The sequence below is a fragment of the Bombina bombina genome, chromosome 3 (genome assembly GCF_027579735.1).
Source record: "Bombina bombina isolate aBomBom1 chromosome 3, aBomBom1.pri, whole genome shotgun sequence".
Taxonomy (NCBI): domain Eukaryota; kingdom Metazoa; phylum Chordata; class Amphibia; order Anura; family Bombinatoridae; genus Bombina; species Bombina bombina.
The window spans coordinates 1,077,324,609-1,077,352,501 of NC_069501.1; the positions used below are offsets into that span (position 1 = coordinate 1,077,324,609).

Here is a 27,893-nt window from a genome sequence, read left to right on the forward strand (position 1 = left end):
CCCTAAACCGCCGCACTCCCGCCTCGCAAACATTAGTTAAATATTATTAACCCCTAATCTGCCATCCCTAACATCGCCGCCACCTACCTACATTTATTAACCCCTAATCTAATAATAACTATTTAATAACTATTCTACCTAGTTAAAATAAATAAAAACTTGCCTGTAAAATAAAAATAAACCCTAAGCTAGCTACAATGTAACTATTAGTTATATTGTAGCTAACTTAGGGTTTATTTTACAGGTAAGTATTTAGTTTTAAATAGGAATAATTTAGTTAATTATAGTAATTTTCTTTAGATTTATTTAAATTATATTTAAGTTAGGGGGTGTTAGGGTTAGGGTTAGACTTAGATTTAGGGGTTAATACATTTAATATAGTGGCGGCGACGTTGGGGATGGCAGATTAAGGGTTAATAAGTATAATGTAGGTGGCGGCGATGTTAGGGGTGGCAGATTAGGGGTTAATAATATTTAACTAGTGTTTGCGAGGCGGGAGTGCAGCAGTTTAGGCGTTAATATGTTTATTCTAGTGGTGGCGATGTCCGGAGCGGCAGATTAGGGGGTTAAAATTTTTATTATGGTGTTTGCGATGCGGAAGGGTCTCGGTTTAGGGGTTAATAGGTAGTTTATGGGTGTTAGTGTACTTTTTAGCACTTTAGTTATGAGTTTTATGCTACGGCGTTGTACCATAAAACTCTTAACTACTGACTTTAGAATGCGTTAGGGATCTTGAAGGTAGAGGGTGTACCGCTTACTTTTTGGCCTCCCAGGACAGACTCGTAATACCGGCGCTATGGAAGTCCCATAGAAAAAGGACTTAAGAAGTTTACGTAAGTCGGTTTGCGGTAAGGCCAAAAAAGTGTGTGGTGCCCCTAAACCTGCAAGACTCGTAATACCAGCGGTAGTGAAAAATCAGCGTTAGGACCTGTTAACTCTGCTTTTTCAGCCTACCGCACAACTCGTAATCTAGCCGTATGTGAGGACTCCGTCTTCTGTTGTCCTTGGTGCTTTTGCACGACGTTTGAGATAAAGTTTTCTCTGTTTCTATGCTGTTCCTATACCTCCGGTTTCCCTGGTCTAGACATAGTCTCTCCTTGTTTGTCGGGACCCATTTGGGCATTTGTGAGCTGGGCTCGCTCGGGGGGCTTTTCCTTTTATGGATTTTGTGACCTTTCAGGGTTTTTTTTCCCTTTTGTTCTCCTGGCCCTCTCCCTTTGGGAGTTTAGGCTGGTGTTCCTTTCTTTAGTGAGGGGTGAGTGAGGAGGAACCAACTGTTGGGCGATGGTGTCTCCTGGAGGCCTGTTGGCTCAGTTGAATCAGATTTTGCGGTCTCTCGCTTGGCTCTGGACTACCTGCGGGTCAGTGTCCTCGGGGCTTTTCCTTTCAATTTTTTCTCAACTTTCGACGAAGCTCTGGTTTTTTGTGGGCAGTGGTTTTCAGGCTTGGTGCCCTCAGAATGGGCCGCCTAATGTACCCTCCAGTCTTGGCATTCATTGTCCTCTATAGCTTGGGTATTGTTTTCCCAAAAGTAATGAATGCAGCTGTGGACTATTTCCATTTAAGAAGAAAAACATAAATTATGCTTACCTAATAATTTTTTTTTCTTCTGATGGAAAGAGTACACAGCTCCCCCACCCATAATTTGTATGTGGGGCGTCTTTATTTTATTCTTCTGGTACCTTTCACCCTGATATTTCTTCTACTGTTCCTTGTTCCTCAGCAGAATGACTGGGGGATGAGGGGAGTGGGAGAAGTATTTAAAGGGACAGTAAACCTTAAATTTAATGTTATATAATTCTGCACATAGTGCAGAATTATATAACATTATATTAGCCAAACTTTATAACACATAATATTCCCTTTTCATTTTTAACAAAAAACGCTGTTTTACAGACCCGCTCTCTGCGCTCTGCTGAGCGGGTCTGCTTTTTTTACACAGCGCATCGGGCCAGCTGTGACAGGAGCGAGCTGCACTTAGTCTTATGGCGCGGTCGGGCCGGGCTGGGACTATACAGCTGGCCCGTTGCGCTGTGTAAAAAAAGCAGACCCGCTCAGCAGAGCGCAGAGAGCGGGTCTGTAAAACAGCGTTTTTTGTTAAAAATGAAAAGGGAATATTATGTGTTATAAAGTTTGGCTAATATAATGTTATATAATTCTGCACTATGTGCAGAATTATATAACATTAATTTTAAGGTTTACTGACCCTTTAAGCCTTTGGCTGGGGTGTCTTTGCCTTCTCCTGGTGGCCAGGTTCTTATTTCTTAAAAGTATTGAATGCAGGCTGCAGCTGTGGACTCTTTCCATCAGAAGAAAAGAAAATTTTCAGGTAAGCATAATTTATGTTATTTAGTATGTGGGTGATCTTTTAAAGTCAGCTCTTTATTTTGAAAGCATCCTGTAGATATTAGGTATTACTTGGTTTCACGCTTTAATTTAATTCATCAAAGGGAAATTCAGCAGTACATTAGCAAGCTCATGTTGGTGAGATGGATGAATAGAAATTTAGATAGAAAATATTGATTAGATAGATGGATAGGATAGATTAGATAGGTAGATAAGATAGATAAATAGGATAGATAGATAGGATAGATAGATAGATAGATATATACGATAGATGGATAGGATAGACCATATAGCTTTAGTACACATCGTGCATAAGCACCATATATAAATGTATGTTTGTGTTTTTATTAATAGTATTTATAAAATATTATTTCTAAAATGTGCTATTTTCCCTTAAAACAAACACTAAAAAAATCTAATGTGGTCCCTCATGTGAAAAGGTTGGACAATCATCTTTTAGAGGTTGTATTTCTGAATCCAAGTGGAAAGTTTCAATTTTTTTTTTTCCTTGTGGCAACTTATTAATTTGCAAAATTGCTCCCTGGGCCACTTCTACACCTGTATCTCCTAGTCCTTTGTCTTGTAGTCATCTAAGCATGTGCACCCACATATGGTTCCTAGAGACGTCTATGAGTGGGCCTCAGTCTATAACCATATTTCCTGAATATGGTTCTACTTTGAATGTGAAGAAATTGATTTAATGATAAATATAAATCTTGTAAATACAATGTGTGTGTGTATATTTATATATAATTTAGCTTCTTTGTATTCTAGGTTCATTCTCCATTTCATTTGAAGAAACTCAAGCTATCAAAACCGTATGTTTTAAAGATTAAACTTTTTTAATTAAAAATCTTTAGTTTTTTTTATTTATAGTTCTGTTTTTGTCTACTACTGTCAGATTTTAGTTTAATATGTTTGTGCAATAGGCCAGTTAGACTTGTTGCCACTACATACATCAGTGATACTGAACCTATCTAACCATATATCAGATAGAGGATTCAGCATTAACAGAAGTATCTCTGCTTAGAAAACAAAAGAACCTAAGAATCTTAATGTATATAAGATATGTGACAGCAAATAGGCTACAAAGAACTATCCATACAGAGTATGTATGCCTGAGAAGTTAATACAGATTGTATAATTAACAGAAAGGACCTTCTAAGGTTGTCTGATGTTTGGGTGGCAGTGCTGTGTTGCCTAGCTAAATTACCAAAATATTAATTTTCTCTTAATTGTGGTACAACCTGATTACAAGAGACGTCATAGACATCATTAGGTAAAAAAGTAATCAAAGCTATGACAGAACAAGAAACACATCCTAACTTTATCATCTACCCATGGAGAACATAAGGGTGAAAAAGGACATAACAGCTTAGAACAGGGAGCATAGACAAAATACTCATGTGTAAGAGCCAATGTCTAGATGAAGTAGGATGGACCTCTTGATTAAAAAACTGTACTGATCCAGCAGGCATCACTAGCTTGATACAACAAAAATATATTTTTCAAATATAACACGTTTTCTTCCCCTGCAATAACTGGAAGGTACCTCAGTGAGATAACCCTCCGCTAATTACTGGCCACTAGTCAGCTTCAGTTGGAGGGTTCCCAAGCGTTGGTATAATTCATAGTGGAGAAGTTGCTGAGGTCTAGTCAAAGATATAGTGAAATAGGCAAGCTTGGCAACAGTCGGGTAAAGAAGCACAAAGGGACAATCCAAGAGAACAGTCGAGACATGCAGGAAGTCAATACAATATGGTTTAGAATCATCAGACAAACAAAGAGTAGGCATGTTCAGGCAAAATGTACAGAGGAAAAATTCAGGAATGCACAGCAAAAGCACACTCTAGAAGCAAGTCCAACAAACAAACCTGGAGCATAGGAAGTGCAGAGTAGCTATAGCTGATGTTCCACTGCTGGCAAGCAATTGAAGCAAAAGAGCCAAAAACAATCAAGAGAACAGGTTAGAAAAATAGAGCAAAAACTAAGGCTCATCTGTGGCTCAGAGGTAACACACAGCAATAGGCAGCTTTCTTGGGTTCAATATTCACGTAGTTCGTAACAAAGCTCCCTTATTACGGACAGCTGCCAGTACCTAAGATGGCGGACACTAGTTAGAGGGGAAGGGTTAGAGAGTGTTTTGGAGGGATCAGCGAGGTTGGAGGGTATGGGGGAACCTACACTGCAGAAAATATAAAAAAAATATATAAATAATATATTTGCAAAATCCAATTTCTTTTCAATGGCATGGAGAGTCCACAAATCTATTCTAATTACTAATAAGAATTCAACTCCTGGCCACCAGGAGGAGGCAAAGAACACCCCAGCAAAGCGTTAAGTATCCTCTCACTTCCCACAAACCCCCAGTTATTCTTTGCCTTGTACAAAGATGGTGACTGAAGATATTTAATCCTTTTATGGGGTAGTTTTCCTGCAAGCAAGGATTGGGACTATGCTGTGTCCATGTAATCCTTTTTAGTAAGAGTTATGGTGGATGTTACGCAGTTGGAAGACGGCAAGGTGGTCCTTGCTTCCCTTCCAACATTGATGCTGCCCCTATATAGAAAACCAGGGTTGGTTATTCTGCTTTTCTTTTTCTACAGGTCACTGTCAAAGGTCGGCTGAGTCTGTCATACCTGAGAAGCTGTTCCTGCCCTGATCCACAGGTAAGTGCTTTTGCCTTCTAGGTTAGAAGGATTCAGCACTTTTGGGGGTTAATTCCCTCAGTGGATATAATGGGGACTTAATTATCTCTTTTTATTGGGAGATATAAAAAATTTGGGCAGCACTAACAGGGCACTATACTGCAATGGAGACAAAGGAGGTAATGAAGGGGTTAAACTTCTCCTTTTATTCTGAGGCTGGCTTTTGAGAGAGGGATGATTGTCACTACTTGGGCTGAACCCTTTATTATGCCCTTATTGTGATTTTATATGTTTTGGGCTAGAAACCCTACAGCATTATTTTTCTCTATAGTTTTGTGTATTTAAGCGCATTGTAACTCGCACGCTTTCTTTTGTTTCGCATCTAGAAATTAGTGTTGCGATCACATGACCGCTCTCCGCTCTTCCGCTGTGCGTCTTTCACTTTGATGGATCAGTGGGTTTTCACAGACTTTAGACTTCATTCTAAGAGCACTTGCTACAAAGGCTCTTTATTCAGCACCGGTTCTTTCAGAAGTGGTGAGTCTCCCCAGCAAGCCTGGGGCTATAATGATGCCTGCTACTTTAAACCTTATTTTCTATCTCTCATATTTGTTTAAAATAAGAAAAGGAGTGTTTTAAGGGATTCTTTTATAGAATTATAGATCTTATAAATTATTGCTCCTGGGAACCAATATTTAAGTGTTATGGACTCTGATAAAAGTTTTTAGCTATGTTCTTTGACAAATGTTTGTATCGTTTGGAGGCTTATTCCTCCTATGCAGTTTGAATAAAATGTTACTCTCTAAAAATAAAGATACCCTCTCAGAGCCATCTGTCTCTCAGGATATTGTTGTCCATGACATGCCTCAACGTTCTCTTCAGGCGTCCCCGTCTTTGGCAGTTTCACAAGCAGTGTCCTTCGGTTCCTCTCAATCAGTTCCTGGGGGTGTATATTTACCAGGTGATTTCTGTGGTTTCTGCAGCTCTGAGTGCCTTACCTATTGCAGGTAAGAGAAAGAGAAAGTCTAAGAAAACTTCTAAGTCAAGTAGTTCTGATTCTGCCAAGGCTGCTGTAGTCAGTCTATCTCAGTTATCTGAGGAGGATCACTCCTCGGTTGCTTCTGAGGACGAGGTTTCTGATTCTGAATCTGCTTTAGCTAGTACAGTGGACTCAGAGAAGTTGAATTTTAGATTTAAGCTTGAACATCTCATTTTACTTTTGAAAGAGGTTCTAGCTACTTTGGAGGATTCTGAAACTACAGTCGCAGAAACTCCTAAAAAGGCTATTAAACTCAACAGAGTCTTTGCTGTCAAACCCAAATCTGTGGACGTATTTCTTGTTCCAGATCGCATGTCTGACATTATATCTCAGGAATGGGAGAAGCTGGGTGTTCCTTTTTCTTCTTAAATGGAAAGAGTCCACAGCTGCATTCATTACTTTTGTGAAATAAGAACCTGGCCACCAGGAGGAGGCAGACAATCCAGCCAAATGCTTAAATACTCCTCCCACTCCCCTCATCCCCCAGTCATTCTTTGCCTTTTGTCCCAAGGAAGACTTAATGCCCCTGACCGCTATTAAGCAATTTGGCCTTCATTTTTTAGGCCTCTGAATTTGTCCTTTTGGGCTTGATCCAACAGCTTGTACAGGATAGCTGTCTAGCATGCAGAAGGTTTGCAGTTTGAAACCTGTTGCAGCTCTTGACACCTTGCAGGTGTACGCATAGCTATTTCTAGTATATCTAGATGCAGCTCTTACTCTTGACTGAGTTATAAAGAGGCCTTTGGGTCTTCTTCCATTACCTTTGGGTGAGTGGATCTCCTTTTAGGGATCTGTGTTTCTGGGTGATGGTTGTTCCCTGTGGGGACTTTTATTTAGCTCAGGGTTTTCCGGAGCTGGGTAGTCTTAGTGCCTTCTCTTCCTTGTGTCCTCTGTGCGGAGGTGTTAGGGAGACTAGTCCTGCTAGTAGGATTTTATTGACCTCGAGGTATCCCTTGGTTGTCCTGAGGCTCTGAGAAGTATCTTCATACAACTTCTAGCCTTGTTCCTTAAAGCATTGGACTATAGCTAGGGGTGGTTCCTTCCTTTGGTCGGAGCTTTCGAGTTCTTCTCGCTATCCGGATTCTCTGGATATGCATCCATACCCTTGTGTTTGGTTTTTTGGCCGGTTGGGGTGTTTAGTTCTAGGGTAAGGTCTGCCTGAACTATTAGGTGCCCAGACCTGTTTTTCTCCATGAGACTTCCAGTTGCTGATGCTTCGCTTGGCCTTTTCACTTACCCAGTCTTGGGTGGTTTTGGAATCTTGGATCTCAGGGCTGGTCGGGTGTTCCACGGTAGTGGGAACTTGGGCTATGTCCTTGCTCCATCTACCTCACCTGGCCAAGTTTTTAGAGTATTTTTTACTCTTTGCCACAGAGTGGCCCATGTCATCTGGTGGTTAGCCGTGTGGCTTGAGCCCCAAGGGTGGTTGGTTCATACCCAGCTGCTGGCGCTGGATGTCTAATTTCTTGTGTGCCTTAGGGTTGCATTCCCCTGGTCAGCTTGCCAGTGTTCCAGTGGATTTTCTAGGACATCTGTGTTGGGAATTTCTCTTCCCATTAGCCGGTGCTTTCAGGCCTTGAGGACAGTTGTTGCCCTTCCGGCATCATCCCTTTTTTTTTAGGGGATATTCTCCTCCCTATGGAGATGGAGTCCTTGCTTGGGGATTCTCCTGGATGGGAGGCGGAAAGGTGGGATTGGTTCCCCCTGGGGTCTTGCTGGCTCCAAGCAGACTTGTGGGGCCTTTATTTGATAGATCCTTAAATCTATGGCCTTGTTGTCTGTTTCAGAGTCTGGTTGTACTTGTGCTCTGTGGGGATGGCTGTGCTATCCTTACGCTTGTTCCTGTACCTGTTTCGGGATTCTTTTGTTTCCCTGTTTCCTCTGCTAGGGTATAGATTTTCCTTTCAACTTGCTCCACTGATTAGAAGAGGGTTTCCTCTTCCTTTGGGTTCTGAGGGTATACTCTCCTTCTAGGGGGGCTTCGATTGAGGTTTTTGTGTTCCCCTTTTCAGGGACCTGTGTGTAGGTCCGGCGACTTCGGTTGCCTGAAACGTGCCCTCTGTCTGGGGGTTGTTTTTGCGGTCTGTTTCTTGCTTGACTGTTTCTTCTTCCTCGCAAGTACCCTCTGTGTCGTCCTGTTGTGTACTCTGTGTTCTCAAACTTGGGGTTTTTCACCTGGGTGTATTACACTCTTTTTTATGGTCAAATACCTTGGTATTCTATGGCCAGACACTGGGAGGACTTTGCCTCTTTCGTTGCATTCCATGCTTGCAGGATATTGGGGAGACGTCTGCTCTGTCTCTGTGCCCGGTCTTATCCCGGGTTTCGCTTGGTATAGGCGTGGCCTCCTTTCCCTGTTTGGGCCCCTTTGGGTCTCTGTGAGCTAGGCTCACTCGTGGAGGTGTTCTTTTTGTATTAGGGGACCTTTCGATTTCCTTGGTTCTCCTTTGCCTTGTTCCCTTGGGGGTTTTCAGCTGGTGTCTCCTTTATTTGTGGAGATGAGCGGTGGGGGACCGTTTGTTTGGCGACTGTGTCTCCTGGAGGATTGTTGGCTCAGACGAGTCCATTTGCGGTCTCTAGTTTGGCTTCTGGACTAACTACGAGTCAGTGTCATTGGGGCTTTTCCTCTTAAAATGTTCTCAGCTTCGGACGAAGCAGGTTTTTTTATTGGGTAGAGGTTCAGGCCTGGTGCCCTCAGTATGGGCCGCCTAATGTACCCTCCCGTCTTGGCATTCAGTGTCCTCTATAGCTTGGGTATTGTTTTCCCAAAAGTAATGAATGCAGCTGTGAACTCTTTCCATTTAAAAAGAAAAACATAAATTATGCTTACCTGATAATTTCCTTTTCTTCTGATGGAAAGAGTCCACAGCTCCCCACCCGTAATTTTATGTGGGGCATCCTTATATTCTTCTGGCACCTTTCACCCTGATATTTCTTCTATTGTTCCTTTTTTCTCGGCAGAATGACTGGGGGAAGAGGGGAGTGGGAGGAGTATTTAAGCCTTTGGCTGGGTTGTCTTTGCCTCCTCCTGGTGGCCAGGTTCTTATTTCCTAAAAGTAATGAATGCAGCTGTGGACTCTTTCCATAAGTAGAAAAGGAAATTATCAGGTAAGCATAATTTGTTTTTCCCTGTCTCCTGTTTTAATTTTTTTTTCCTGTTGCTGACTCTGTGCGAGATCTTTGGCGCACTGTTCCTAAAGTAGAGGGCACTATATCCACTCTAGCCAAGAGAACCACTATTCCTCTAGAGGATAGTACTTCCTTTAAGGATTCTATGGATAGGAAACTGGAAGGTTACTTAAGAAAGATGTTTCTACACCAGGGTCTACAATGGCAACCTGTTGCTAGTATTGCGACAGTTGCTGCTGCGGCCTCATATTGGTGCAACTTCTTGTCTGATCTATTTTCAGAGGAGACTACAATAGAGGAGATCCAGGACAGGATCAAGGCTTTAAAGCTGGCTAAGATTTCTAGCTTTGACATTCTATCTTGCAGAGCCCTGTCGCTAAAGTCTTGGGCCTCTAGTTATCAAGCTGTCTACTTACCTGCATTCGCCGGCCCAATACGCTCGCCTAAGCTCGCCTTACATCACCGCCGCGGACCTGAATACGTTCGCCAAAGTTATCAAGAAAGCTGTCAAGAAGACGTGCACCAAGTACGGTGCGATGAGCAGCGGACTGTTGTTAACTGACAGTCATCGTCTTCTTTGCAGCTTTCTTGCTAGCCTGTCACTAAGCACCCACACTATACTATACAGTTTTTCCCCCTAAACCGCCGCTCCCGGAGCCCCCCACACCTAAATAAACTTATTACCCCTTAAACCGCCGCTCCTGGACCCCGCCGCAACTATAATAAATATATGAACCCCTAAACCGCCGCTCCCGGACCCCGCCGCCACCTACATTATACCTATTAACCTCTAATCTGCCGCCCCCTATACCGCCGCCACCTACATAAAGTTATTAACCCCTATCCTGCCAATCCCGGACCTCGCCGCAAATAAATTAATTGTTTAACCCCTAAACCGCCACACCCGGAGCCCTCCGCCACATACATTACATTTATTAACCCCTATCCTGCCCCCCCCCCACACCGCCGCCACCTACAGTACATTGATTAACCCCTAATCTACCCCCCCTACACCGCCACCACTATATTAAATGAATTAACCCCAAAACCTAAGTCTAACCCTAACCCTAACACCCCCCTAACTTAAATATTATTTAAATTAATCTAAATAAATATTCCTATTATTGTGGTGGGTTGTAATGTTGGGGGGGGTATTGTATTGCTTTTTTTTTACAGGTAAAAGAGCTGATTACTTTGGGGCAATGCCCCGCAAAAAGCCCTTTTAAGGGATGGTAAAAGAGCTGATTACTTTTGTAATTTAGTTTAGGGTATCGAATTTTATTTTTTTGGGGGGGCTTTTTAATTTTATTAGGGGGCTTAGATTAGGTATAATTAGATTAAACTTCTTGTAATTTTTTTTTATTTTCTGTAATTTAGTGTTTGTTTTTTTTTGTAATATAGTTTAGTTTATTTAATTGTATTTTAGATCATTGTAGTTTATTAATTTAATTAATTTATTGATAGTGTAGTGTTAGGTGTATTTGTAACTTAGGCTAGCATTTATTTTACAGGTAATTTTGGAATTATTTTAACTAGGTAGCTATTAAATAGTTTATTTAATGATAGGAATATTTATTTAGATTAATTTAAATAATATTTAAGTTAGGGGGGTGTTAGGGTTAGACTTAGGTTTTGGGGTTAATTCATTTAATATAGTGGTGGCGGTGTAGGGGGGGTAGATTTGGGGTTAATCAATGTACTGTAGGTGGCGGCGGTGTAGGGGGGGCAGGATAGGGGTTAATAAATGTAATGTAGGTGGCGGAGGGCTCCGAGTGCGGCGGTTTAGGGGTTAAACAATTAATTTATTTGCGGCGGGGTCCGGGATCAGCAGGATAGGGGTTAATAACTTTATGTAGGTGGCGGCGGTATAGGGGGCGGCAGATTAGGGGTTAATAGGTATAATGTAGGTGGCGGCGGGGTCCGGGAGTGGCGGTTTAGGGGTTCATATATTTATTATAGTGGCGGCGGGGTCCGGGAGCGGAGGTTTAGGGGGTTAATAAGTTTATTATAGCGGCGGCGGGGTCCGGGAGCGTTGGTTTAGTGGGTAATAAGTTTATTTAGGTGCGGCGGGGTCCGGGGGCAGATTAGGGGTCTTTAGACTCGGGGTACATGTTAGGGTGTTAGGTGCAGACACTTCCAATAGGAATCACTGGGATATCGGGCAGCAGCGAACATGAGCTCTTGCTGCTGTCAGACTCCCATTGATTCCTATGGGATCCGCCACCTCCAGGGCCATCGATCTGTGTCGGACTGAGTCCGGCGGATCATATGTTACGTCACTAGATTCTACTTTTGCCGGGCTGTAGGGCTTGATAACTACGGCGAATCAGGCTTGCCACAAATACGCTGCGGAATTCCAGCGTATTTGCGGTTGACGGCTTGCTAACTAGAGGCCTTGGTCTGCTGACGTGGTATCCAAGTCTAAACTTCTGTCTCTTCCCTTTAAGGGTAATACTTTATTTGGTCCTGGTCTGTGCTGAAATAATTTCCATGGTCACAGGTGGAAAGGGAGCTTTTCTGAAAGAAATGTAGACCCAAAGGTCACCACAATTCAAATTTTCATTCCTTTTGCAACTTCAAGAGACAGAAATCCTCCTCTTCTTCCAAACCTGAGCAAGCCAAAACCTCATGGAGGTCTAACCAGTCTTGGAATAAGGGTAAGCAATCCAAGAAGCCTTCCTCTGAGAATAAATCAGCATGAAGGGTCCGCCACTGATCCAATCTCGGATCAAGTAGGGGGCAGGCTTTACTTCTTTCAGTAGACTTGGATTTGCGACGTTCCCAATCCTTGGGCAGTGGAAGTAGTCGGATAGGATTCAAATCTTGTCCTCCCAGAAGCAGATTTCTTCCATCAAGATTATCTGCAAACCAGATAAGGAGATAGGCTTTCCTAAACTGTGTCAAGGATCTTGCTTCTCTAGGAGTGATTGTCCCAGGTGCTCAGGCGGAACAGGGTGAAGGGTTCTATTCCAACCTATTCGTCGTTCCCAAGAAAAAGGGAACTTTTTGACCCATTTTAGACCTCAAGTGTCTCAACAAATTTCTCAAGGTTCCGTCCTTCAAAATGGAGACTATCCGTTCTATTCTCCCTTTAGATCAGGAGGGTCAGTTCATGACCACCACCGATCTGAAGGATGCCTATCTTCATGTTCCTATCCACAGGAAACATTTCAAATTCCTGCAGTTTGCCTTTTTGGACAAACACTTCCATTTTGTAGCCCTACCTTTCGGCCTAGCCAATGCCCCTCAAATCTTTATGAAAGTTCTAGGGGCCCTTTTGGCAGTGGCCAGATCACAAGAAATTGCGGTGGCACCGTACCTGGACGATATCTTGGTTCAGATGCCATCTTTTCATTTAGCAAGATCCCATACAGATTCTCTGTTGTCAATTCTCCGCTCTCACGGATGGAAAGTGAATCTGGAAAAAAGTTCCTTAGTGCCAAATACCAGGGTATATTTCTTGGGGACGATCATAGACTCAATCTCAATGAAGATTTTCTTGACGGAGGTCAGAAAATCCAAACTTCTTGCTGCCTTTCTTTTCAGTCCTCTGTCCGTCCATCAGTGGCACTGTGTATGGAAGTAATTGGTCTAATGGTGGCTTCCATGGACATTATTCCTTTTGCTCTTTTCCATCTGAGACCTCTTCAGTTATGCATGCTCAGACTATGGAATGGAGACCACTCGGACCTCTCTCAGAGGATAGTCTTAGACATCGGAACGAGGGAATCCCTGTCCTGGTGGCTTTCTCAGGACCATCTGTCCTAGGGCACATGCTTCCTGAGATCATCTTCGGAGATTGTGACTACGGATGCCAGCCTTTCGGGCTGGGGTGCAGTTTGAGGTCCCTTAAGAGCTCAGGGAATTTGGACTCAGGAGGAGTCTGCCCTCCCAATAAATATCCTAGCGTTGAGAGCAATCTTCAATGCACTGATAGCTTGGCCTAAATTAAGTTTGGTCCAGTTTATCAGATTTCAATCGGACAACATTACTTTGGTGGCGTATATCAACCAGCAGGGAGGAATAAGAAGTTCCTTAGCCATGAAGGAGGTGACTCGTGTTCTTCATTGGACGGAGTCTCACAATTGTCACATTTCTGCCATCCACATCCTAGGGGTGGACAACTGGGAAGCGATTTATCTGAGCAGGCAGACTTTTCATCCAGGAGAGTGGGCCCTTTACCCGGAAGTATTCTCAATGATAACACTCAGGTGGGGAGTTCCAGAGTTTGATCTGATGGCGCCTCGTCTAAACGCCAAACTTTCAAAATATGGATCAAGATCAAGGGATCCGCAAGCAGCTCTGGTCGACTCTCTGGTGGTTGCATGGGACTTAGGTCTCATTTTCCTGTTTCCTCCATTTGCCCTCCTTCCTTGGGTGATAGCCCGTATCAAACAGGAGTGGGTTACGTTCATTCTAATTGCTCCAGCTTGGCCTTGCAGAATTTGGTTTGCGGATCTGGTGAAGATGTCATCCTTTCCCCCATGGAAATTACCTCTGGGGAAGGACCCTCTACTTCAGGGTCCTTTTCTACATCCAAACCTAGACTCTCTGAAGCTGACTGCTTGGAGATTGAAAGCCTAGTCTTGTCTAGACAAGGTTTTTAAGACTCGTTATTGATACCATGATTGAGGTTTGTAAGCCGGTAACTTGCAAAATTACCCTTGGAGTCAGGTGAGGGTTCCCCACATTCTGTCTTTTCTTCAGGAGGGCCTGGAGAAGGGCTTGTCAGTCAGTACTCTGAAGGGTCAGATCTCTGCCCTTTCGATTCTACTGCATAAACGTCCGGCCGACTTATCAGATGTTCAGGCCTTGGTCAGAGTCAGGCTTGTGTTTAAACCTGTTGCTCCTCTTTGGAGCCTTAATCTTGTTCTTAGGGAACTGCAGCAGGCTCCATTTGAGCCTATGCACCCTGTTGATATTAAGTTATTGTCTTGGAAAGTTTTGTTTCTTCTAGCTATTTCTTTTGCTCGTAGAGTCTCAGGGCTTTCGGCTCTACAGTGTACACCCCCTTATCTTATTTTCCATGCGGATAAGGACGGTCCTTCGTACCAGATTGGGATTTCTTCCAATGGTGGTTTCGGACCGCAATATCAATCAGGATATTGCTGTTCTTTTGTTCTGTCCTAATCCTTCTATCTGCAGGCTACTAGGGATTTTTGGCAATCTACTGCCCTTTTTGTTTGTGTTTTTTGGTAAACGTAAAGGCCAGAAGGCCACGTCTACTACTCCTTTCTTTTTGGTTGAGAAGTGTCATTGGGTTGGCCTATGAGACAGCTGGACAACAGCCTCCTGAGAGGATTACGGCTCATTCCACTAGGGCTGTCTCTTCTTCCTGGGCCTTTAAAAACAAGGCTTCTGTGGAACAAATCTGCAAGGCGGACACTTGGTCTTCGTTGCATACTTTTTCCAAATTCTACAAATTCGATGTTTTTGCCTTTGCTGAAGCTTCTTTTGGGAGAAAAGTTCTTCAAGCAGTGGTGCCTTCTGTTTAGGTCCTCCTGTCTTGTTCTCCCTCCATTCCATTCTGTGTCCTTTAGCTTGGGTATTTGTTCCCACTAGTAATTAGAATGGATTCATGTACTCTCCATGCCATTGGAAAGAAAACATAATTTATGCTTACCTGATAAATTATTTTCTTTCCTGGTATGGAGAGTCCACGACCCGCCCTTATTTTAATTTTAAGACGGCTTTTGTCCTTTTCTAAACCTCAGGCACCTCTATGCCCTTTGTGTCCTCTTCTCTTTCCATATTCCTTCGGATGAATGACTGGGGGATTGTGGGAAGTGGGAGGATACTTAAAGCTTTGCTGGGATGTTCTTTGCCTCCTCCTGGTGGCCAGGAGTTGAATTCCCACTAGTAATTGGAATGGATTTGTGGACTCTTCATGCAAGAAAATAAAATAATTTATCAGGTAAGCATACATTTTCTTATAATTCCTTTCTATCTGAGATCAGATTTATATCACCTCCTCTAGGTGGCAGTCTGGCCACGTCAATAATTTGTACTGATATATTAGCTACATTGGTAAAGTTTATACTATTAAAATGTTTTGCTAGAGCTGAGTCTTTGTTGTAATTTGTAATATCGCTAACATGCTCTGTCACTCTTGTATTTATTTCTCTAGTTGTTTTACCAACATATTGAAATTTGCACAGATTGCATTCTAGCAAATAAACTGCATATGTGGTTTTGCAGTTAGCATTAAAGGGACAGTCTAGTCAAAATTAAACTTTCATTATTCAGATAGGAGATGTAATTTTAATCAGCTTTGCAATTTACTTTTATTATCAAATTTGCTTTGTTTTCTTGTTATTCTTAGTTGAAACTAAACCTAGGTAGGCTCATATGCTAATTTCTAAGCCCTTGATTGCTGCCTCTTATCACATGTTTTTTAAATTGCTTTTAGCAACAAGAGACTGTGGGCCATATAGATAACACTGTGTTCAGGCACAGGGAGTTATTTAAGAGTTTGCACAACACAATGCTAAATGCAACTCAATAGATTTTATATAGTCACAGTCATGTGATCAAGGGGCTGTCAGAAGGTTCTTAGATACAAGGTAATCACAGAGGTAAAAATTGTATTAATATAACTGTGTTGGTTATGCAAAACTGGGGGATGGGTAATAAAGGGATTATCTGTCTTTCAAAACAATAACAATTCTATTGTAGACTGTCCCCTTAAACTCAATGGTATACTGTTATCAACATTACAAAGAAATTAGACCATTGTTTTATATTCAAACAAGTGTTGCAAAATCTTGCACCACACTTATAACTGCCCTTTTTAAGAAGCCAATCATTACTTTGTTGCCATATTCTTTTCACCAGGGGAAATTACACTTGCTAGAGTTTTTTTTATATTCAAACTTAAATTTGTTTAACTTATTTAGCATTTGATTTCCTGATAGTACATTTAGAATTTTCGTAATGTCATTAAATTGTTCTATATACTCTGTTGAAAAAAAGCAAAAAAGTTGGAACTAATTTTATAAGATTGTTAGAAGATTTAGATTGTGTGTACTTATTTCTATTTAAGCCTTCATAGTGCTTGACTTCTTGTCTGATGGATCGCCCCGATTTTCTAAACGCTGCTTTAACTCCAATGACTGCTGTTGATAAATTATATCATTGTTAGTGTTCCTTCTCAGCATATTAAATTTGCCTTTTGGTATAGCCTTTATGAAATTTTTAGGTTGACTTGACATTGCATGAAGGATTGTGTTCTGAGGATAAATAATGGAAATATCTTTTGTATTGTTTAAATAAGCCACACTCTTTGCCATGTATTTGGTTTTAATTTAATGAATACATGCAGGGGTTAAAATCTCCACATATGTATATAAGGAGACAATAGCCCTAAGAACAGTAGTCTATGAGTAAGCACCACTAGAGTGTGGCTAGAGTAAGCACCACTAGAGTGCAAACGCTTCAGACATTCTTTGTTGGAGAGTTTCCCATGTCTGTATGTATTTTTAATTGTGAAATAAATGGTATTGTTTTATTTAACAGTACACGTTTAGAGATGGCCTTTCTGTGTCTGTCTGCATTAAACAGTGTAGTGTATATAGTACTATGCCAACAAGAGTTTATAGTTATGTCTGCCAACGGAAGCCGATCTGACTAGTTGGATTGCCAGGCATTTACAAAGTTGCAGAGGTATTCTTCCAGAGTCTGATTCATGCGTTCTTTTTGTCAATCTATTTGTGGATGGTGATCAGCAAAGAGTGCTACTGTGACTTCCAGCTTCTTATGGAATGCTTTCCAAAAGCAAGACACAAGTTAGGAGCCATGGTCTGATACCATTCTGACAGAAATGCCATGGAGTCTGACGATATGTGTGATAAAGAGGGAAGACTTGGGAGTGGAACAAAAATGGCACATTTTAGAAAAGCGGAAGAAGAGTAGAGCCTTTCAAAGCCTAGGGTTGGCATATAGACTACCATAAGGTCAGTTCCCATTGTAGATCACATTGTGATTCCTGAAGACGATGCAACAGAGAGGTAGAGATTTTGGCTCCCATCTTATGTTGTGGTATAAGGACTTGTTCAGCTGGTTGTTCTGGAATTGATGGCAGAAATTGACGTGATAAGGCATCATCTGCCTTGTTTTTGGATCCCAGGATATAAGATAAAAGAAAGTTGAAACAGGAGAAGCACAAAGCCCATTTGGCTTGACAAGAGTTCAAGCATCTAGCAGTTCCAAGATAAAGCAGGTTCTTATGATCTGTGAGGATAATAAATGGCAAAGTGGTACCGTCCAAAAGATGTTGCCATTCATTTAATGCTAGTTTTAGGACAACAGTACCCCGCGACCAATGTTGCATTTCATTTCTGTGGGAGAAAAGTTTTTGAATTAAAAAAGCCACAGGGTGGATCTTTCCAGAAACTGGTTGTCTTCGTGTCAGTGTTGCCCCGGCTCCTACCTCAAAAGCATCCACTTCAATGATAAACTGCAAATCATAGTTGGGATTCTGAAGTACAAGTGCAAAACTAAACATCTGTTTCAGATGAAAAAAGGCTTGAACAGCCTCTGGTGTCCATATTTTACAATTAGCCCATTTTCTTGTCATGGCTGTATAGGACACAGCAATGGTAGCGAAGACTTTATTGAAATGCTGGTAATAATTTGCAAACCTTTGAGTATAATGGGCTGAGGCCAATGCTCAGCCCAATACAGATTCAAGTTTCTGTAGGGCTATAAGAAAACTATTATCACTCAGCTAGATTACGAGTTGTGCGTTTGTCTTTTAATGCTGAAAATATGTCATTTTCAGCATTAAAACAGCACCACAGCCATTACAAGTCTTGTCGGTATAGCTGTACCGCAAGCCTTTTACCCTGTAACGCAACATCAGTATCGCACTCGTAAAAATTACGTTTTTTTCATGGGACTTACATAGTGCTGCCATTACGAGTTTTGCGGTGAGGCTAAAAAACCTGTGTTACAGCTTAAAACGACAAGATCCATAACGCCATCTAAAAGCAGTAGTTATTAGTTTTACGCTACAAATCTGTAACATAGAACTCATAACTAAACTGCTACAAAGTACACTATAACACCCATAAACTACCTATTAACCCCTAAACCGAGGCCCTCCCGCATCACAAACACTATATTAAAGTTATTAACCCCTAATCTGCCGCTCCCAACATTGCTGACACAAATTTTTTTATTAACCCCCCTATTCCACCGTTCCACCCGACATCGTCACCACTATAATAAACATATTAACCCCTAAACCGCCACCCTCCCGCATCACAAACACTATTTAAATATAATTAACCCCTAATCTGCCGTCTGCCCACATCGCCCCCACTATACTAAAATTATTAAGCCCTACACCGCCGCCACTATAATAAACCTATTAACCCCTAAACCGCAAGCCCCCAACAACGAAATATACTAATATATTAACCCCTAAACCAAAAGTCCCCCACATCGCAATAAACTAAATTAAACTAGTAACCCCTAAACCTAACGCCCCCCCTAACTTTAGATTAGAATTACAATTTCCCTATCTTAAATTAAATTAAAACTTACCTGTCAAATTAAAAAAAAACTAAGTTTAATTTAAACTAACAATTAAACTAATATAATTATTAAACTAAAATTAAATGAACTACCAATTAAATAAAACTAAACTACACAAAATCCTAACACTAATTATAAACTGCTAGATTACGAGTCTTGCGTTAGCCTTAAAAAGCAGCATTGAGATGTCCTAACGCTGCTTTTTAACGCCCGCTGGTATTACGAGTCTTGCATGTACAGGTGTACCGCTCATTTTTTCGGCCAGACTCGAAAATACCGCAAATCCACTTACGTCAATTGCGTATCCTATTTTTTCAATGGGACTAGCATAACGCCGGTATTACAAGTCTGACAAAAACTAAGCGGTACACCCTCTCCTTTAAAGCCTGGTACCGCATTTTAAAGTCAGTAGTTAAGAGTTTTATGGGCTAACGCTGTAGCATAAAACTCTTAACTAAAGTGCTAAAAACTTTACTAACACCCATAAACTACCTATTAACCCCTAAACCGAGGCCCCCCCCACATCGCAAATACTAAAAAAAAATAATTAACTCCTAATCTGCCGAACCGGACATCGCCGCCACTAGAATGAATATATTAACCCCTAAACCGTCACACTCCCGCATCGCAAACACGGGTTAAATTTTATTAACCCCTAATCTGCCGTCCCTAACATCGCCGACATCTACCTACATTTATTAACCTCTAATCTGCCGCCCCCAACGTCGCCGCCACTATATTAAAGTTATTAAACCCTAAATCTAAGTCTAAACCTAACACCCCCCTAATTTAAATATAATTTAAATAAATCTAAATAAAATAACTATCATTAACTAAATTATTCCTATTTAAAACTAAATACTAACCTATAAAATAAACCCTAAGCTAGCTACAATATAACTAATAGTTTAATAAAGATATATCTAATGAATGTCCTCAGACTGATGAAATTCAGGGTATGTCATCCACTCTTACAGAAGTTGTGTCTAAGTTGCCAGTGCTACAAGGCAAGCGCAGCAGGACAGAGGCCCACGTGGTCCCTGCAACTTCTGATGCTTTAATAGCTATCTCCGATATACTTTCCCAGGGCTCTGAATTGGGGGGGTAGGGAGGCCCTGTCTGAGGGGGAACTGTCTGACTCAGGAAGTGCATTACCCCAGACAGATTCGGACGTCATGTCCTTCAGATTTAAACTTGAACACCTCCGCCTTTTGCTACGAGAGGCTATGCTATGATATCATCAAACCGCAAGTATCAAAAATATCTCCATTCTGTTTCCTGGACACAGCTACTTAACAAATCTGTGAACTTTATTATAAATCAATTATGCTTTTGTTTACCATCACTCTCTAATTACAACAGCATCTTACTCAGAACTTTATAGCTATTTCTCTGCTACAAGTTGTCATTGCTGAAATATCCTGCTGCTATTCAGAACTCTTTATGTTCAGTTAAAAGCTTTCATGTGATTCTTCAATATATGCACAAAACAGTAATTAATGCCTAAGACTTGCAACCTGTTTATAACCTGTGCTGCTCTGCTAATTACTGACACACAGCTCTTTATAATATTATGTACTGTGAACCTGCAACAAACCAAGTTTGCATCTAAATGCACAAACAGTAATTAATGCCTAAACTTGCAGCTTGTCTAAGTACCTGTGCAGCTGTGCTTTAACTCTGACATACAGCTTTATATAATATTATGTACTGTGAACCTGCAACAATCCTTAGTTTGCATCTAAGTGTCAATCTTTTACCAGATTACTCTGAAGCCTGAACATTCCACTTTGCTATATTTCTCCAACATTGGTGTGTCCGGTCCACGGCGTCATCCTTACTTGTGGGATATTCTCTTCCCCAACAGGAAATGGCAAAGAGTCCCAGCAAAGCTGGTCACATGATCCCTCCTAGGCTCCGCCCACCCCAGTCATTCTCTTTGCCGTTGTACAGGCAACATCTCCACGGAGATGGTTAAGAGTTTTTTGGTGTTTAAATGTAGTTTTTATTCTTCTATCAAGTGTTTGTTATTTTAAAATAGTGCTGGTATGTACTATTTACTCTGAAACAGAAAAGGATGAAGATTTCTGTTTGTAAGAGGAAGATGATTTTAGCAGACAGTAACTAAAATCGATTGCTGTTTCCACATAGGACTGTTGAGATGAAGTAACTTCAGTTGGGGGAAACAGTTAGCAGACTTTTCTGCTTAAGGTATGACTAGCCATATTTCTAACAAGACTGTGTAATGCTGGAAGGCTGTCATTTCCCCTCATGGGGACCGGTAAGCCATTTTCTTAGTCAAAAACAAACAGAATAAAGGGCTTATTATGGGCTAAAAAACTGGTAGACATTTTTATGGGCTAAATCGATTGCTTTATTTGTGCATATTATTCAAATTTAGGCTAACAATTGACATTTATAATCTTGGGGAACGTTTATAAAACGGCAGGCACTGTATTGGACACCTTTTTCAGTCAGGGGGCCTTTCTAGTCATAGACTGAGCCTCATTTTCGCGCCATTAATGAGCAGTTGTTTTTTGAGAGCAGGGCATGCAGATGCATGTGTGAGGATCTAAGAATCTCTGAAAAAGCTTTTAGAAGGTGTCATTTGGTATTGTATTCCCCTCAGGGCTTGGTTGGGTCTTAGCAAAGACTGTATCTGGGACTGTATAGGGGTTAAATTGAAAAACGGCTCCGGTTCCGTTATTTTAAGGGTTAAAGCTCTGAAAATTGGTGTGCAATACTTTTAAGGCTTTAAGACACTGTGGTGAAAATTTGGTGATTTTTGAACAATTCCTTCATACTTTTTCACATATTCAGTAATAAAGTGTTTTCTGTTTGAAATTTAAAGTGACAGTAACGGTTTTATTTTAAAACGTTTTTTGTGCATTATTGACAAGTTTAAGCCTGTTTAACATGTCTGTACCTTCAGATAAGCTATGTTCTATATGTATGAAAGCAAATGTGTCTCCCCATTTAAATTTATGTGATAATTGTGCCATAGCGTCCAAACAAAGTAAGGACAGTACTGCCACAAATAATGATATTGCCCAAGATGATTCCTCAAATGAGGGGAGTAAACATGATACTACATCATCTCCTACTGTGTCTACACCAGTTTTGCCCATGCAGGAGGCCCCTAGTACATCTAGTGCGCCAATACTTATTACCATGCAACAATTAACGGCTGTAATGGATAACTCCATAGCAAATCTTTTATCCAAAATGCCTACTTATCAGAGAAAGCGCGATTGCTCTGTTTTAAACACTGAAGAGCAAGAGGACGCTGATGATAATTGTTCTGTCATACCCTCACACCAATCTGAAGGGGCCATGAGGGAGGTTTTGTCTGAGGGAGAAATTTCAGATTCAGGAAAAATTTCTCATCAAGCTGAACCTGATGTTGTGACATTTAAATTTAAATTAGAACATCTCCGCGCACTGCTTAAGGAGGTGTTATCTACTCTGGATGATTGTGACAATTTGGTCATTCCAGAGAAATTATGCAAGATGGACAGGTTCCTAGAGGTTCCGGTGCCCCCCGACGCTTTTCCTATACCCAAGCGGGTGGCGGACATAGTAAATAAAGAGTGGGAAAAGCCCGGCATACCTTTTGTTCCTCCCCCTATATTTAAGAAATTATTTCCTATGGTCGACCCCAGAAAGGACTTATGGCAGACAGTCCCCAAGGTCGAGGGGGCAGTTTCTACTCTAAACAAACGCACTACTATTCCTATCGAAGATAGTTGTGCTTTCAAAGATCCTATGGATAAAAAATTGGAAGGTTTGCTTAAAAAGATTTTTGTACAGCAAGGCTACCTTCTACAACCAATTTCATGCATTGTTCCTGTCACTACGGCAGCGTGGTTCTGGTTCGAGGAACTAGAAAAGTCGCCCAGTAGAGAAACTCCATATGAGGAGGTTATGGACAGAGTTCACGCACTTAAATTGGCTAACTCTTTTATTTTAGATGCCGCTTTGCAATTAGCAAAATTAGCGGCGAAAAATTCAGGGTTTGCTATTGTGGCGCGCAGAGCGCTTTGGCTAAAGTCTTGGTCAGCGGATGTGTCATCCAAGACAAAATTACTTAACATTCCTTTCAAAGGTAAAACTTTATTTGGACCTGATTTGAAAGAGATCATTTCAGACATCACTGGGGGAAAGGGCCACGCCCTTCCACAGGATAGGTCTTTTAAGGCTAAAAATAAGCCTAATTTTCGTCCCTTTCACAGAAATGGACCAGCCTCTAATTCTGCATCCTCTAAGCAAGAGGGTAATGCCTCACAACCCAAACCAGCCTGGAAACCAATGCAAGGCTGGAACAAGGGTAAGCAGGCCAAGAAGCCTGCCACGGCTAACAAGACAGCATGAAGGAGTAGCCCCCGATCCGGGACCGGATCTGGTTGTGGGCAGACTCTCTCTCTTTGCTCAGGCTTGGGCAAGAGATGTTCAGGATCCTTGGGCGCTAGAAATAGTTTCTCAAGGTTATCTCCTGGAATTCAAGGAACTACCCCCAAGGGGAAGGTTCCACAAGTCTCACTTATCCTCAAACCAAATAAAGAGACAGGCATTCTTACATTGTGTAGAAGACCTGTTAAAGATGGGAGTGATACACCCAGTTCCAATAAAGGAACAAGGAATGGGATTTTATTCCAATCTGTTCGTAGTTCCCAAAAAAGAGGGAATGTTCAGACCAATTTTGGATTTGAAGATCCTAAACAAATTTCTCAGGGTACCATTGTTCAAAATGGAAACTATTCGAACGATTCTACCCACCATCCAGGAAAGTCAATTTATGACTACCGTGGATCTAAAGGATGCGTACCTACATATCCCTATCCACAAGGAACATCATCAGTTCCTAAGGTTCGCTTTTCTGGACAAACATTACCAGTTTGTGGCTCTTCCATTCGGATTAGCCACTGCTCCAAGGATTTTAACAAAGGTGCTAGGGTCCCTTCTAGCGGTTCTAAGACCAAGGGGCATTGCAGTAGTACCTTACTTGGACGACATTCTAATACAAGCGTCGTCCCTGTCAAAGGCAAAGGCTCATACGGACATCGTTTTAGCCTTTCTCACATCTCACGGATGGAAGGTGAACAAAGAAAAGAGTTCTCTGTCCCCGTCAACAAGAGTTCCCTTCTTGGGAACAATAATAGATTCCTTAGAAATGAGGATTTTTCTGACAGAGGTCAGAAAATCAAAACTTCTAAGCTCTTGTCAAGTGCTTCATTCTGTTCCTCGTCCTTCCATAGCACAGTGCATGGAAGTAATAGGATTGATGGTTGCAACAATGGACATAGTTCCTTTTGCACGAATTCATCTAAGACCATTACAACTGTGCATGCTCAAACAGTGGAATGGGGATTATACAGACTTGTCTCCAATGATTCAAGTAGATCAAAAGACCAGAGATTCACTCCGTTGGTGGCTGACCCTGGACCATCTGTCCCAGGGAATGAGCTTCCGCAGGCCAGAGTGGGTCATTGTCATGACCGACGCCAGTCTAGTGGGCTGGGGTGCGGTCTGGGAATCCCTGAAAGCTCAGGGTCTATGGTCTCGGGAAGAGTCTCTTCTCCCGATAAACATTCTGGAACTGAGAGCGATATTCAATGCTCTCAGAGCTTGGCCTCAACTAGCAAAGGCCAAATTCATAAGGTTCCAATCAGACAACATGACGACTGTTGCGTATATCAATCATCAAGGGGGAACAAAGAGTTCCTTGGCGATGAAAGAAGTGACCAAAATAATTCAATGGGCGGAGGATCACTCCTGCCACTTGTCTGCGATCCACATCCCAGGAGTGGAAAATTGGGAAGCGGATTTTCTGAGTCGTCAGACTTTTCATCCGGGGGAGTGGGAACTCCATCTGGAAATCTTTGCCCAAATAACTCAATTATGGGGCATTCCAGACATGGATCTGATGGCGTCTCGTCAGAACTTCAAGGTTCCTTGCTACGGGTCTAGATCCAGGGATCCCAAGGCGACTCTAGTAGATGCACTAGTAGCTCCTTGGACTTTCAACCTAGCTTACGTATTCCCACCGTTTCCTCTCATTCCCAGGCTGGTAGCCAGGATCAATCAGGAGAGGGCCTCGGTGATCTTGATAGCTCCTGCGTGGCCACGCAGGACTTGGTATGCAGACCTGGTGAATATGTCATCGGCTCCACCATGGAAGCTACCTTTGAGACAGGACCTTCTTGTTCAAGGTCCATTCGAACACCCAAATCTGGTATCCCTCCAACTGACGGCTTGGAGATTGAACGCTTGATTCTATCAAAGCGTGGGTTTTCAGATTCGGTGATAGATACTCTGGTTCAGGCCAGAAAACCTGTAACTAGAAAAATTTACCATAAAATATGGAAAAAATATATCTGTTGGTGTGAATCCAAAGGATTCCCATGGAATAAGATAAACATTTCTAAGATTCTCTCCTTTCTTCAAGAAGGTTTGGAGAAAGGATTATCTGCAAGTTCTCTAAAGGGACAGATCTCTGCTTTATCTGTCTTACTACACAAAAGACTGGCAGCTGTGCCAGATGTTCAAGCATTTGTTCAGGCTCTGGTTAGGATCAAGCCTGTTTACAGACCTTTGACTCCTCCCTGGAGTCTAAATTTAGTTCTTTCAGTTCTTCAAGGGGTTCCGTTTGAACCCTTACATTCCATAGATATTAAGTTACTATCTTGGAAAGTTTTGTTTTTGGTTGCAATTTCTTCTGCTAGAAGAGTTTCAGAATTATCTGCTCTGCAGTGTTCTCCTCCTTATCTGGTGTTCCATGCAGATAAGGTGGTTTTGCGTACTAAGCCTGGTTTTCTTCCTAAAGTTGTTTCTAACAAAAATATTAACCAGGAGATAGTTGTACCTTCTTTGTGTCCGAATCCAGTTTCAAAGAAGGAACGTTTGTTACACAATTTGGACGTTGTCCGTGCTCTAAAGTTCTATTTAGAGGCTACCAAAGATTTCAGACAAACATCTTCCTTGTTTGTTGTTTATTCTGGTAAAAGGAGAGGTCAAAAGGCGACTTCTACCTCTCTTTCCTTTTGGCTTACAAGCATCATCCGATTGGCTTATGAGACTGCCGGACGGCAGCCTCCTGAAAGAATCACAGCTCACTCCACTAGGGCTGTGGCTTCCACATAGGCCTTCAAGAACGAGGCTTCTGTTGACCAGATATGTAAGGCAGCGACTTGGTCTTCACTGCACACTTTGCCAAATTTTACAAATTTGATACTTTTGCTTCTTCGGAGGCTATTTTTGGGAGAAAGGTTTTGCAAGCTGTGGTTCCTTCTGTTTAGGTGACCTGATTTGCTCCCTCCCTTCATCCGTGTCCTAAAGCTTTGGTATTGGTTCCCACAAGTAAGGATGACGCCGTGGACCGGACACACCAATGTTGGAGAAAACAGAATTTATGCTTACCTGATAAATTACTTTCTCCAATGGTGTGTCCGGTCCACGGCCCGCCCTGGTTTTTTAATCAGGTCTGATGAATTATTTTCTCTAACTACAGTCACCACGGTATCATATGGTTTCTCCTATATATATTTCCTCCTGTCCGTCGGTCGAATGACTGGGGTGGGCAGAGCCTAGGAGGGATCATGTGACCAGCTTTGCTGGGACTCTTTGCCATTTCCTGTTGGGGAAGAGAATATCCCACAAGTAAGGATGACGCCGTGGACCGGACACACCGTTGGAGAAAGTAATTTATCAGGTAAGCATAAATTCTGTTTTTTCTCTCATTGAATCCTGCAGTTACTTCTATTAACTAACTATAAGTCACAGTGAACTCAGAATATATTGTATACAAATGTTGCACTCTCCATTTATTCTACAATAACTTCTATGAATCACAGAATATCATCTATCCACGTCCAGTATACTCTTCCCCGGGTCAGGGGTCGGTGTCTTCAAATCCCTACCACTGCCCCGAGGGTCTGTGTCCTGAGCGCATGTACACCGGATCATGACAATGACTGTGACTCTATTGTGGTCCCGCCAGAGAAATTGAGTAAGATGGACAAATACTTAGAGGTCCCTTCTTATTCCGATGTGTTTCCGGTTCCTAAGAGAATTTCGGAAATTATTACAAGGGAATGGGTGAGACCGGGTATCCCGTTCTCCCCTTCCTCTATTTTTAGGAAAATGTACCCTATAGCTGACACCGTTCGGGACTCATGGCAGACGGTCCCTAAGGTGGAGGGAGCTATCTCTACCCTGGCTAAGCGTACGACTATCCCTGTTGAGGACAGTTGTGCTTTCAAAGACCCTATGGATAAAAGGTTGGAGGGTCTTCTAAAAAAGCTATATATTCATCAAGGGTTTCTATTACAACCGACGGCCTGCATTGTAACAGTCACAACTGTGGCTGCCTTTTGGTTTGACACTCTAGAAGAGTCCCTTAAGACTGAGACTCCTTTAGAAGAAATAATGGATAGAATTAAGGCCCTTAAGCTGGCTAATTCTTTTATTACGGATGCCGCCTTTCAGATCGCCAAATTGGCGGCTAAGAATTCAGTATTTTCCATTTTAGCACGCAGAGCCTTATGGTTAAAATCTTGGTCTGTGGATGTATCCTCTAAATCAAACCTCTTGGCGATTCCTTTCAAGGGTAAGACCCTGTTTGGGCCTGACTTGAAGGAGATCATTTCTGACATTACGGGAGGGAAGGATCACCTCCTTCCTCAGGACAAAACAGCTAAACAAAGGGGACGACAGAATCATTTTTGTTCCTTTCGAAACTTCAAGGGAATCCCCTCTTCCTCTTCTGTTAAACAGGAAGGGAATTATTCTCAAGCCAAACCCACCTGGAAACCTAACAAGGGTAAACAACCCAAGAAACCTGCCGCTGCTACCAAGACAGCATGAAGGGGCGGCCCCCGATCCGGGACCGGATCTAGTAGGGGGCAGACTTTCTCTCTTTGTCCAGGCTTGGATAAGAGACGTTCAGGATCCCTGGACACTAGAAATCGTGTCTCAAGGGTATCAGTTGGAGTTCAAAAATTCCTTCCCAAGGGGAAGGTTTCTTCTTTCACGATTTTCTGTAGACCAGATAAAAAGAGAGGCGTTCTTACGTTGTGTAGACGACCTCTCCAACATGGGAGTAATTTGTCCCGTTCCAATACAGGGGCAGGGGTTTTACTCAAATCTTTTTGTGGTTCCCAAAAAAGAGGGAACGTTCCAACCCATTTTAGATCTCA

The 27,893-nt window shown here is 42.0% G+C and overlaps 1 protein-coding gene across 2 annotated transcripts in view; it reads left to right on the forward strand.

The window, feature by feature from the left end:
• Positions 1-27,893, forward strand: part of PHF11 (PHD finger protein 11) — a 589,089-nt gene that overhangs the window by 386,251 nt on the left and 174,945 nt on the right. Inside the window, exon 16 of one of the 2 annotated variants that reach the window (XM_053708365.1) lies at positions 3,121-3,164. The exons of the other annotated variant lie outside the window; for it this stretch is intronic. Coding sequence (XP_053564340.1) covers positions 3,121-3,164 — 44 coding nt within the window. The remainder of the gene's footprint in view (positions 1-3,120; positions 3,165-27,893) is intronic. 2 annotated transcript variants of the gene reach the window in all.